Below are 13,508 nucleotides of genomic sequence, written 5' to 3' on the forward strand. Positions count from 1 at the left end.
GGCTGAGTTTTCTAGAGCATCCCAGGGCAGTTTGGCAAGTGGCTTGGGAGGGAAGCCGGGGTGACCGGTTCTGTTTGACCTGGGGGATGGGGTGGCAGAGGCTGTGTGCTAAAGGCAGATGCTCCTCCAGGGTGGAGGGCCAGTGAGAGCAGAGTCCCCGCTGCTACCAAGATCCAGGGCAATGAACCTAGCAGCCTCTTCACAAATTCTCAGTAGAAAACAGCTCCCTGAGCATTCCCAACATCCTTCCAGGGCCCTCACCTTGCTGGTGGCATTTTTCCCAGTTCGTGAAATACATCTCTGTGACTTTGGAGCCTGCTGAGTGACTAGCCCTCTTGCCCATCCATCCACCCATCCAACTATCCACTTACTGATTCATTTATTCACTCAACCAATGCTTAAGACCTAGCATGTGTCACACAGTGCTGGGAGCCAGATTTAAAACAACTCCAAAGCTGAAAACGTGGTTCTGACCTCATGGAGCCAACCATTCAGAAAACAATCAAAGAAGCAGAGGACTGTAAATTCCAGATGGGATGACATGCACAGAAGTGGCTGTGGTGTTCCACGAGGGTGGATGTGCCCTGTGAGCGGCAGTCTGGAGCCCTTCCCAGATGCAGGAGGGCCTCACGCCTGCATCGTGGAGGATGGGGGCCCCATGAAGGAGTGTGGGTCAGTGTGAGGAGGCCGTGGGTTCTGCTGCAGCCAGGGGTTCACCCGGCCCTTGCACAGGAGGAGCGGCCACCGATAGCCAGCAGGACATGAGTATTTCCATGTGGTTCTAAGGCTTGGTCCTTAGATGATGGCTTGGTCCCCTCAGATTTCTGTGCCCCAAAGCCTTGTCCAAAATGGTACAGAAGCGTCCCCGGGGGGCAGACCAGCAGGGTGCACAGCCCCACCACCCCTGTTCTCCCGTTTCTCCTGGACTTAACAGATGCTACAGAGGTTCCGGGAAGATGAACCGCAGGCAGAGAAGCCCCTTGTGGAGCTGGATAGCCTGAGGCGCACAGACTGGGTAAGACACATGCCCGCCACCCCCCACCCCACCCCCACCAGGGCACAGATGGGGCACAGGCCAGGAGCCCCACCCAGGGCTAAGGGCCATTTCCATCTTCTCGGGGGCCTAGGCCCGACTTTGGGTCCAGCTCATGCGGGAGCTCCGCCATGGGGTGAAGCTAAAGAAGGTGCAGGAGCAGGAGTTCAACCCCCTGCCCACAGAGTTCCAGCTTACCCCCTTCGAGATGCTCATGCAGGACATCCGCGCCAGGAACTACAAACTGCGCAAGGTCATGGTGAGCCGCTCAAGGTCATGGCGGGCCGGGTTAAAGAGGATACATGTTCAGGCCCCTCTGCCTGCTGGAGCCCCTGCTTGGTACGCTGGTCACTGAACCAGAGATTCCAGTGGGAACGGGCAATGTGGCCTCGAGTCATACACCTCATGGTCCTTTCAGGGACACAGTGTGACATTGGCAGGGAGAAGGGGACCAGGGGCAGGAGCTGAGGCTGCAGGATTGTCCCACTTAACACTCACAGGGCCTCGTGGTGTGCCAGCATCGCTCTGAGAATCTAAACGTGTGAGTTAATCTCACCCTCACGAGAACCCTGTGAGGTAAAGCCACTGTGAGGTAAAGCGTTTCAACATAAAGAATCTGAGATGCAGGGAAAGCTGGTGGTCAGGTCTTGAAGGCCACAGTCACACAGCCACTGAGGGGGAGGCTGGGTGAACCCCTCATGGCTGTAGCCCAAGCAGATGGTCCCTTAGCCTTGCTGCCCTCCTTCTCTCCCACAGGTTGACGGGGACATCCCTCCCAGAGTGAAGAAAGATGCCCACGAACTCATCCTGGACTTCATCCGCTCCCGGCCTCCACTGAAGCAGGTACCAGCCCCTTGGGGCATCCGGAAGGTTGGTTCTGGGACGCTGCCTGCCAGAGCATGCAGGGCCTTCAGGGAGCTGGCCCCCAACCTGGTGCTGCCACACCCCCTGCAGGTCTCAGAGAGAAGGCTTCGCCCCTTACCCCAGAAGCAGAGAACTCTGCACGAGAAGATCCTGGAGGAGATCAAGCAGGAACGCAGGCTGCGCCCCGTGGAGGGCAGGCGCTGGGACGGCCGGGGCGAGCGGGGTGAGCACGGGACACCTCTCTCCTGCGCCTCGTCTCCCCCCGCACTGTCCTGTCCATCCTGCCTCACCTCCTGCCTCCCCCAGGGTTCGGCTCTCTGCCCTGCATCCTCAATGCCTGCTCTGGGGACGTCAAGTCCACTTCCTGCATCAACCTGTCCATCACGGATGTTGGGAGCAGCGCCCAGCGCCCAAGGCCCCGAGTTCTGCTCAAGGCGCCTACTTTGGCTGAGATGGAAGAGATGAACACCTCTGAGGTCAGAGCCCACAGGTTCCTGAAGAGAGACTGATGAGGAGGAGGAGGTGGGGGAGGGGAGGAGGGCGAGGGGTGGGGAGGAAAGGGAGAGGAGGTGGGGGGGGAGGGGAGGGGGAGGAAGGGAGGAAAGGAGGTTCTGGGGAACTGAACACAGCCAGGGTGCAGCATCCAGCTGTGGGCCCTCTGCTCGGGGTCCTGTCTGCACCCTGCTGTGGGGCTGAGTCTGCCTGGGGGACACCCTCTCCCATTTGGTCATTCACAAGGGTGACTGAGACAGTGGCCTTGAGCCACTGTTACCTCAGCACATAAAAGGATGAAATGGAGAGCCACGTCCTCCTGGGCTGGGCAGCCCCACCAGGAGGTGCAAAGCCTACAGGTCCCAGCGTGACTCCCTGCCGTGGCCACACTGCCCTCTGACCCTGGAGACTGGGGTGGGGGCTGTCTTCACGTGACCCCACATGATCCCAGGCCTGTCACCTCCAGGACTTTCCGGGGACCTCCGGCCAGGGGCTGGCTTCTGAGGCATGCGTCTCCCCTGGCCTGGGTAGTGCATAGCGGTCCACTTATGCACCCCACGCCGTGGTCCAGGGACAGGCAGGAGGCACTGGGGCAGAGCAGTCACTGTGATGCTGGACTGGACTGTCCACAGGAGGGTGGACAGGGTGTTGCTGGGCTGCTGTGTCCACAGGAGGAAGAGTCACCGTGCGGAGAGGGGACGCTGAAGCGAGACCGCTCTTTCTCGGAGCACGACCTGGCGCAGCTCCGGAGTGAGGTGACCTCTGGCCTGCAGCCAGCCCCTCAGCCCCCCGGAGGCCTGGAGTTGCCCCGGCCTCGAGCAGGCAGCATGCAATCCTGGAGGCCCAGCCCCCTGGAGCCGGGTATGTGCCACCTCCCTCCCTGGATGTCTTCCTGCAGGTCGCGCTGCTCCAGAGGGAGCTTGCGCTGCAGAAGAGACATTTATCACCTCAGGCAGCCACCCCCCACCTTTTAAAACTCTGCTAAAGTGGTAATCCATATCCAGTGTAAAACTTGAGAAAAATCCCCACAATTCTTTTACCTAGAGATAATTAACTTTGCTGTATTGGTCTGTAGAAAGACAGCTGGACAAATGGATTAGACCATTCTAATCTTTCTCTTTCCCATCAGTGGAAACGGGCCCAGATAGCATGCACACCACTCTGGACCAGACTAGTCCCCTGGGGTTTGTCACAGCCCCATCCTTTCCTGTCGGTCAGCTGGCCACTCTCGGTTAGCTGGTCCCACAGTGCTGAGGTCTGGGGTTGCCATCCCGCACACTGCCTCTTCGTGCCTAGCACAGCCCTGCGACGCCAGAGCCGCTGCGAGTTGTCCTGACAGCCCCTGTCTCTTCCACCAGGTTCCCTCCCCGTCAGTGTCCAGTCCCAGCCTGACCCCAGCTCCCTACCACGCAGTGACGTGGGCTCAGTCGAGGACAGGCAGGGGGCCTCTGCGGCCCCGGACAACAGTCACCTGTGGCTGGTGAGTGACAGAAGCGCTGTGGTGCAGGGTGGCCGGGCTGGAGGGCAGCGAGAGGGGACGGGGAATGCCCCTGTCGGGCTCAGGAGTGGGGACCCTCCCAGTGGATGTCTGGGGAGGTTGGTCTTTGCTGCCGCCTCCTGGGCCTTCTGGGCACTGCAGCCCAGGCCAGAGAAGGACCTTGCTAAGGGCACAGCCCATCTCTCAGGGTCAGGGCACATGAGAAGGCAGTGTGGTGACACCAGACAGCACTTTCTCGGGTCTCAACTCTGGCTCCAGGCCCTTCCCTATCTGTGCTGCAGTTCCTTCACCTGTGAATTTTGTCTGACTCATAATCGTGAAGAGCTAACAATTGCTGACATCTTGAGGCTCCCACTTGGACCTGAGCCGAATGGAGTGCCTGTAGGGCCACAGGGCACCTTGCTGGCATGGGGAGGGAGGTCCAGAGGGTGGCTGTTATTATTGCTTCATTGAGGTTTTACCGAGAGACCCAAGTGAGAACAGATGTTCAAAGGCTTTGAAAAGTCAAGGTTATGTTACTGTAATACTCCCCAACTGAAGGGCATGCTCTACCCTCTGAGTCCTGTATTAGATATCTGGCCACATAGAAAATCACCCCTCATGCAGCAACTACAACAGCACACAGTTAACCATCTCATCATCTCTCTGGGTCCAGAGCCTGGAAGTGGCCTCCGCAGGGGGCTGCAGTGGCAGGGCTGTGTCTCACTTGGAGACTTGACCTGGGCTGGAGGACCTGTTCCTAGGAAACTCATCCCCCGTCTGTGCCCGGGCCCCAGCTCGTCCCAGGTGAAGCACCCTCATGAGGTGGCTCCCCTGAGTGAGCCATCTGAGAAGCAGAAGGAAGCCAGTGTCTCTATGACCCATTCTCGAGCCTGACACTGTCAGTTCCACCTTATCCATTCCGTACAAGTCAGTCACTAAGTCGTACTTAGGGAACTACATCTTATTTATTTATTTGGCTGTGTGGGGTCTTGGTTGCTGCCCTTGGGATCCTCTTTGCATTATGCAGAATCTTTCCTTGCTGCACGTGGCCTCTCTAGTCATGGGGCAGGCTCCAGAGCACAGTAGTGGGCCCAGTAGTTGTGGTGTGAGGGCTTAGTTGCTCTGTGGCTTGTCCCTTTTTTTAAAAGATGAATTCTTTATTAAAGATGCTATTATTTTATTTATTTTTGGCTATGCTGGGTCTTTGTTGCTGCATGCCAGCTATTTCTAGTTGCAGCGAGCAGAGGCTACTCTCCATTGTGGTGTAAGGGCTTCTCACTGCAGTGGCTTCCCATGCTATAGAGCACAGGCTGTAGGTGCATGGGCTTCAGTAGTTGCGGAGTGCAGGCTCATTAGTTGCAGCACACGAGTATAACGGCTGTGTGGCATGTGGGATCTTCCTGGACCCAGCATCAAACCCTTGTTCCCTGCATTGGCAGGTGGATTCTTATCCTCTGGGCCACCAGGGAAATCCCAGGACCACCTCTTGAAGGGAGGGATGTCAAGCAATCAGGGGACATGTGTTTAATAGCAGGTCTCGTAAGTCTTTCTCCAGCTCAGATCTCGAGAGCTTTCCAAGAGGCTTGGCTATCAAACCCCTGAAGTGCAATGACCTTGCCTCAACCCAGTCTGCTGAGCACCCAACTTGAGATCATTGGCAATGTGTACAGTGAGTGTAACATCTGTAAGGTTAGAAGGGGATTGTTCACATATAAATAGCGCCACCGGGCTACAGGAAACACTAACCAGGAGCCAGGAGACCTGGATGCTTCAGGTGAGAGGAGAGAATGCAAGGTTCCAGACTCACCCAGTGCCAGACAGTAGCAGCTGACCAACAAGTGTAATAGGAAAAAATCTGACCACAAACACCATCCAACTCCCACCAGCCTCTGGTGCCTCCCACGCCACCTCATCTTGGTAGCTGACATTTTGATTCTGGTGCCAGACACTGCATCTTCTTAGTGGAGCTGAAATACCCTACTTCATAGAAGAGGAAGTGACCCTTTCGGAAGTCAAATTCTGTGATAGGAACACAGGACTGTTCTCCTGGGGGCAGAACAGGGCATACTCACCATGACAGCCCAAAGGGCCAGGCGGTTATGACGAGGTGGACAGATGCATCCAACTGACCAACAGACCCAGAGTGGCAGTGGATGGTTAGCACTGGGAGGGAGGAGGGGGTACGGTGGTGGAGGCGTTCCAGGAGGCTGGGGGCAGGAGCAGGTATGGTGGTGGGGGGTTCCAGGAGGAGGGAGGTGGTGGGGGGCAGGAGGGCACGGTGGTGGGGGTTCCAGGAGGGAGGCAGTGGACCTGGGGACTCTGGGTGACTTTAATTGTCCTCGGGTGTTTTCAGGTGAGCAACAATGTTGGAAGCAGATGGCTCAGGTCTGGGTAGCATTGTGAACAAAGGTGGGATGTGCTTATGGGGTTGTGTGAGCAATGAGGTCATCAAGGGGCTGGCTGCCAGTTTGAGTTGTTGGGGCCAGGTCAGAGAGCTGCCTGTAGGAGTGTCCTAGGAGCAGTACAGCTTCTGTACTTCCCCATGGGCATTCTGGGGAGCTTGCCTGGACTGAGGCCAGGAAGATGCCAAGTCCTCAGGGAAGTGGGGTACTTGTGGAGACGCCCTGAGAGCCTGAGACCAATGCTTCAGGTCTCCTGCCTCAGGAGTTCAGCCACCCTGTGGAAAGCCTGGCTCTGACAGTGGAAGAAGTGATGGATGTGCGCCGTGTGCTGGTGAAGGCAGAGATGGAGAAATTCCTGCAGAACAAGGAGCTCTTCAGCAGCCTGAAGAAGGGGAAGGTGAGGAGCTGGGTGGGGGGTAGGTTCGGGCAGGATTGGGCCTGGAGAGTTTGGGATAACACTGGGCTCCAACCAGTCTTTCCTCACAGATTTGCTGCTGCTGCCGAACCAAGTTCCCACTATTCTCATGGCCGCCCACCTGTCTCTTTTGCAAGAGGTGAGCCTTCTGTACGCACCTTGGCTGTGAATTCACGTGGGAAGGAGGTAGGAAGCCTCTCGGTTTCTGTCCAGTAGAGCTTCCTGTGATTCGGGGCATGTTCCATGAGGCACTGTGACCAGTGCAACCAAGGAACAAAATTTTTACTTTAACAACTGAGGGGCCCCCAGTTTCAGCCAAGATTGGGTAACAGGAAGCAGAATAGGCGTTTTCCACAGGAAATGGCCAAAAAAAAAAAAAAAGCAAAGACATGAAACATTGGTTCTCAAGAAGCAATCACGTATGAAGCAAGTACCAGGAAGCAGACAGGGTAAGTTCTGTCCTACGACTGCCTCAAGCCTGTTCAGCTCCTGTGGTGGAGGAGGTACAGCTGAGAACAGGGGCACCTGGGCAGCTAGAGTTCACAGCATAGATACCCAGAGGGGAGAGGGTTCTCCAGGAAGCAGGTCTCAGAGACCTGCACAAGATCCCCCTTGCATATTCAGTTCTGATCAGCACTTAGATGAAGGAAATTACCGAGGGTGTGGAAACCTGGCCCACTGCCTATTTTAGAAATAAAGTTTATTAGAACACAGTCACACCCACTTGTTTATTATTCATTTAGCCACATCTAAAATGTTGACTATCTGAGCTTTTAGAGGAAAAGTTTACTGACCCTGTCCTACAGATTTAAAGGAGCAGTACCAGGGATAGTGTCTGTTCCCATCAACCAAGGTGGCAAGTTGTGACTCATGGGCTGCTGAGTGAATCACAGAAAGGTCTTGCCTCACTACCAGGAATAAGTGCCCCTAGACTTGAGTGCTGCTCCAGAACTAACAAATCACAAAGTCAGACCAGAAAAGACCAAACTATTCCCAAGTATCTTAACTGCTTCCTAGAATAAAACTCAAGTCTATGTGTCTATGTATATACGCTCAGTCGTGTCTGACTCTTTGTGACCCTATGTGTCTATGTATATACGCTCAGTCGTGTCTGACTCTTTGTGACCCCGTGGACTATACATGGAATTCTCCAGGCCAGAATCCTGGAGTGGGTAGCCTTTCCCTTCTCCAGGGGATCTTCCCAATCCAGGGTTCGAACCCAGGTCTCCTGCATTGCAGGTGGATTCTTTATCAGCTGAGCCACAAGGGAAGCCCAAGAATACTGGAGTGGGTAGCCTATCCCTTCTCCAGCAGATCTTCCCGACCCAGGAATTGAACTGGGGTCTCCTGCATTGCAGGTAGATTCTCTACCAACTGAGCTATCAGAGAAGCCCATAAAACTCAAGAATAGGAGTAAAAAAATACCCAGCATCCAGCCAGATAAAACGCCTGTCATCCAATTGCAGATTATCAGGCATATCAAAAAGCAGGAAAGCATGACCCATGGTGAGAAAAACCAATCAAATAATGGTGAACTGACCCAGATTATAGGATTAGCAGATAAGGACATTAAAATTTGAACTGCATTTTATACCTTGAAAAAGTTAAAGACATGGAAGATACAAAGAAGTGACAAATCAAATGTCTAGACATGAAATGTATGAGATGAAAAAAATTACACTGGATGATATATAGCAGATTAGACATTCAGAGTAATGTGCAGAAGAAAAGATTAGTTAACTTGAAGACACAGCAGTAGAAACTATCCAAAATAAAACACACAGAAAAAAATAATTAAAAATGAAAATGGCATTGGCAAGCTGTGGGGTAACATTAAGAAGCCTAATACAGCTGTAAAGAAAGTCCCTAAAGATGTGGGGGCAGAAAAAGTATTTGAAGAAATAATGGCTAAAAAGGTTTTCCAAATTTGATGGAAAGTATAATAAACCCACAAGAAACTCAGTGAACCTGAAGCACAAGAAACATGAATAAAATCACACCAAAACACACAATCAAATTGATCAATGATAAAACCAATGATAAACAAAAATTGCTAAAGACAGAATTTTTCTCTGTCAAAAAGACAGAAATTCCTAACATCAGTCAGCAAATGAAAGACATGTTATGTACAGAGAAAGATAAAGATGATTGCAGATTTCTCATCGAAATACTACAAACAGGATGTCAGTGGAACAACATCTTTAAAGTACTGAAAGAAGAAAAAAGTGGTCAATCTAGAATTCTGTACAAGAACATTTGTGTCAAAAACAAAGGCAAAAGTAAAGACACTTTGAGAAATACGAAAGTCACCAGTAGACCCATACTGGAACAGATGGTAAACGAGGCATGCTGCATAAAATTAAAATGATGCCAGATGGAGATCTGAATGTACACAAAGGAATAAGAGCACTAGGAACAGTAGCTACTAAGATGTAACTCTCCTAACATAAAAGATTCTCTTCTTATGCCTCTTTAAAAGGTAAACCAGTGCTTCCCTGATGATTTACTGGTAAGGGATCTGCCTGCCAATGCAGTAGACATGGGTTTGATCCCTGATCTGGGAGGATCCCACCTGCCACACAGCAACTAAGCCCATGTGCCACAACTATTGAGCCTGCACTCTAGAGCCTGGGAGCTGCAACTACTGAGGCCCAGCACCCTAGAGCCTGGGCTCCGCAAGAACAGAAGCCGCTGCAATGAAAAGCCTGTGCACCGAAAGTAGAGTGAGCCCCCACTCTCTGCACTAGAGAAAAGCCCATGCAGCAATGAAGACCCAGCAGAGCCAAAAGTAAATAAATGAGAAAAAAACAAACGGTAAGCCAATATCTATCACCCAGCAAGGTAAAATTGAGTCTGCCATCCAAACAAAGTCTATTAGGAATGCAAAAAAATAGTAATAAAATGTATTTTGGAGCTTCTAACAGATGTATAAGTTAAAATATCCTAACAATATCATTAAGACTGAAGGTGAAGATCAGAAATATGCTGTTATAAGTTTTTTATACTGTACATTAGATGGTAAAATATTGCTTGAAGGAAAACTGTGATAAGTTAAAGATGATTTAAAGATGATCCTGTGAGCCCAAACACAACCACTGGATTAGCCTGTAAGTCAAAAAGAATATACTGGGTTGGCCAAAAAGTTCATTTGGGTCTTTCCAAACAAACTTTTTGGCCAACCCAATAAAATGGAATCATAAAAAAATACTCAATACAGAAAGCAGAAAAAGGAAAAAAGAACAAACATGACAAAAAGAAAACAAATCCCAAGATGATAGACTTAAACCCAACTGTATCAACAACTACATTAAACGTAAGTGGCTTAAACAATCCAATTAAAAGACAGAGTTTCCCATATTGATTAAAGAAAGCAAGACAATCTGCTGTCTATAAGTCATGTATTTTATTTTTTATTTTTTGGCTGTGCCATGCAGCTTGTGGGATCTTAGTTCCCCTACCAGGGATCAAAGGCACACCCTCTGCCTTGGAAGTGTGAAGTCTTAACCTCTGGGCCACCAGGGAATTCCCATGACCTGTAGCTTAAATAAAAGACACAAATTGGTTGGAAGGAAAAGGATGGAGAAAGATACCTCATGCCGATAGTAGTCTAAGGAAAGCCTGAGTTGATATGTTAATACCATACAAAGTAGACCATGGAGCAAAGAATATTACTAGAGTTAAAGGAGTTCATTTCATGGTGATAAAGGGAGGAAATAATTCTGAACACTTTCTGTACCTATCAAGAGATTCAAGACACATGGAACAAAACATTGACAGAACGGCAAGGAAAAATAGCTAAATCCATGGTTATAATTAGAGAAATGAAAAACTAAGGGTATAGGAGATTTGAATGACACCATCACCAAATTGATCTATGTGATGTTTACAGAAACTAGTCCTTACAGTGGGATGTACATTCTTGTCAAGTGCACATGAAACATCACCAACATGACTGTATTCTGGGTCATAAAACAGGTCTCAGAAATGTGGAAGGATTCATATCATACAGAGTATGTTCCCTGACCACAGTGAAATAAAATCAAATGAATACAGAGGTTTGTTGATGGCAGATTAAGTATGGGACATCCCTCTAAGAGTATATGGTCTCTTGTCTTAAAAAATGAATTTGAAAAAAAAAAAAAAGAATTTGGACAGTTTGCACTGATGTGGAGAAGAACCCTGGTGTATCTTTATAGGATAGTACACAGGATACCCCATTCCATGTATTTTATGCTTATTTTAAATGTTTTATTCATTTATGTTTAGATCTGGAGCATGGCAAGTGTGCTGGTAGGGAGCATCTCCAGAATGGGCTATACAGGAGAGGACTCATGACTAAATTAAAATTCTCTCTAGCGTTTGAATTTTTACAACAAAAAGGCATGTACTTTTGAAATCACATATGGATGGGAAATAAACATTACTCACTGCTTACAGCTGGGCATGTCACCAGACGGCCCTCTGGCTGTGGCAGTGCTCGTGTGTGGGTAAAGTCAGGCACCTCCACTGCAGATCCATGCTCCCCAGAAAGAGCCTGGAAGGAAGGTGTATTTTGGGTGTGGAGCTAAGTAAAGAGAAAAGCAAGATTTGGGAGTAAAATGAGAGTAAAACACTGATGTGGCCAGGGGGCAAGCAGAAGGCGGCAACAGTCTGGCCTGGCCTGCATGCTAGACCCCTTGAGCTGACCCTACTAACCCTCTTCTTTCCTCTCCAGAGCCGTCTGCAACTCCTGTAGCATAAAGGTGAGGACCACCTGGGGTCAGAGCGAGGCCCCGTGTCCTGAGCGTCCTGCAGCCTGGCTGGGTTGTCCGGGAAAGAGGTGGGGGGTTGACAGAGGCTCTGCTATCTTGAGTCTGATGACCCCCCTCACTAGTCACTTCTTTCATCTTCTCCTTCCAGGAAGAACCCACTCCTACACTGCCCAAGACTGCAGTGTAAAGACCCTGTGGATGGTTTTTTTTTTTTAAATATTGTTTTAGTAGGCCAGTGCCAAGAAACCCTTCTCTAAACTCTCTTTCCAATAGCACAATCCTCGAATGTTTTTGGAAGGGCTCGTTTTATATACCAGCAGCTGGTGGTGTCTGTGTACACCTGGGGTGCAATTTGGGTGGCACTCCTTTACCCCTCCTTTATCCCAGAGATAGTCATCTGTTTGAGGGGTTTTTACCACCACAATTTTCAAACCCTTGCCTTTTATGACCCCTCTTCAATGTTAAGTGATGGTTACATACAGGCCACTGGGCTACACCTGGCATGTTAAAAAGGCGCACTTTGTTCTACAAAGCAAGGGAACCATGCCTTCAGACACCAGGTGTGAAGGGGCGTCCAGTGAGCATGTGGGAGCAAGTGACCTCAGGCAGGGTCCTCTGCTGGCCGGGCAGGTGGCCTTTTGGGGGGAGCAGGGTGCCTGGAGTGTCTCTCTCTATTGCAGATGAAGATGCCTTCTAAGAAGTTTGCTCACATCCCCGTCTACACACTGGGCTTTGAGAGTCCTCAGAGGCTGTCAACTGCCAAAACCACACCAACACAGAGAAGAGACGCGTTCCAGTGCGTGCCGCCCTTGGTGACGTTCCTGGTGGGCCGAGAGCTGTGCGGGGGTTTCTTCGCTGGGGAAGGCTGGGGGGCACTGAGTAGTCAGAGCCTAGAGTCCCAGTTCTTCCCGAGGAAGGGCTTTTGTGGGGTGGACTTTGCTCTGCCTGGCGTGGGTGTGGGGGACACAGAGGCTCGGGCAGGGCCCCCTGACGGCCCTGTCCTGCCTCAGATCCCTGCAAGGGCTGCAGTGGCGGAGCGTGGAGGAAGAGTTCCCGCACATGTACACCCACGGCTGTGTCATGAAGGATGTGTGCACTGACTGCACTGGCTTCGTGGCGGATGTGGTCCACTCCAGCCGCAGGAGTGTGGATGCCCTCAACACCACGCCACGTCGTGCCCGCCAGACCCAGTCCCTGTATGTCCCGAACACCTGGACACTCGACCTCAAGTGATGACCCGTAGCCCCTGGGCTGCCTGGCAAATGCTTCTCAAGGTGCCCCCAGACGGCCATGCCTCCAGGGAGGAGCTGGGCTAGGCCTGGACCCAGGCTGATGAGTCTCCATCCTGGGACAAGAACCCCCATCCTCCTGATGTGCATGTACATATATACATATGTTTATATAATATATACACACAGCCTATATATTTATATTCACGTCCCCTGGCCCCCAGAGCTCACTCCAGGACCCTCCCTGGGGAGACTGTTCCTCTCAGGATTCCTTGGGCGGGGTGGGGGGGTGGGAGCAGGTCTTCTCACTGAGACAAGGAGGGGCGGTGGGTGTAAGCAGAGCGCACTCAGGTGCCGGGGTGGTGCTGGTCCGGGGGCCCTGGTGATGCTGGAGGTCCTGGTATGGGAAGGCACTCCACAGACTGTACCCATGGCCACTCCTGGCCTAATAAAGGTGGTCTCACAGTCTCCGGTGTGGGGTGTGAACTGAGTTCTCCAATTGCAGCGGTGGGCCTGTGCTCCAAGGGTGGAGGCTGGGCTCTGAGGGGCGGGGGCTGTCATGACAAGAGGGTGCTCAGGCTCACTCCACGACCTGGCCATCTTGGTCTTACGTCCAGCAGGGCTGCGTGTGTGACAGCGGCTCAGCCTGCTTTCTGTCACCTGCCAACCTGGGGGACCCTTCAGCCTCATCCCCCAGATCTCTACTGCTGTTCTCTAGGCAGAGGGTTCGCTCAGGGCCTGCAGAGCTGGGGGGAATGTGTGAGTGGGCACCCAGGTGCTCTGCAGTGGGCTTCTGTGGTCACCCCATCTTAGAGATGAGGAAGCTGAGGCTCAAAGAGGTG

The 13,508-nt window shown here is 51.6% G+C and overlaps 1 protein-coding gene across 4 annotated transcripts in view; it reads left to right on the forward strand.

Annotated features, from left to right (window-relative positions):
- SPIRE2 (spire type actin nucleation factor 2) overlaps window positions 1–12,955 on the forward strand; it is a 33,587-nt gene extending 20,632 nt beyond the window's left edge. For 2 of the 4 annotated variants that reach the window (XM_061138394.1, XM_061138391.1), the window contains exons 4-15: window positions 935–1,015; window positions 1,128–1,292; window positions 1,790–1,876; window positions 1,988–2,120; window positions 2,204–2,373; window positions 3,061–3,250; window positions 3,748–3,869; window positions 6,534–6,668; window positions 6,758–6,825; window positions 11,401–11,428; window positions 12,118–12,233; window positions 12,448–12,955. In XM_061138394.1, the coding sequence (XP_060994377.1) occupies window positions 935–1,015; window positions 1,128–1,292; window positions 1,790–1,876; window positions 1,988–2,120; window positions 2,204–2,373; window positions 3,061–3,250; window positions 3,748–3,869; window positions 6,534–6,668; window positions 6,758–6,825; window positions 11,401–11,428; window positions 12,118–12,233; window positions 12,448–12,670 (1,518 nt within the window). In that variant the 3' untranslated portion in view covers window positions 12,671–12,955. Of the gene's footprint in view, window positions 1–934; window positions 1,016–1,127; window positions 1,293–1,789; window positions 1,877–1,987; window positions 2,121–2,203; window positions 2,374–3,060; window positions 3,251–3,747; window positions 3,870–6,533; window positions 6,669–6,757; window positions 6,826–11,400; window positions 11,429–12,117; window positions 12,250–12,447 lie in introns of all 4 variants that reach the window. The other 2 variants (XM_061138392.1, XM_061138393.1) reach the window with 2 other exon arrangements.
- The last annotated feature ends 553 nt before the right edge of the window (window positions 12,956–13,508 follow it).

Source organism: Dama dama, chromosome 4 (genome assembly GCF_033118175.1).
Source record: "Dama dama isolate Ldn47 chromosome 4, ASM3311817v1, whole genome shotgun sequence".
Classification (NCBI taxonomy): domain Eukaryota; kingdom Metazoa; phylum Chordata; class Mammalia; order Artiodactyla; family Cervidae; genus Dama; species Dama dama.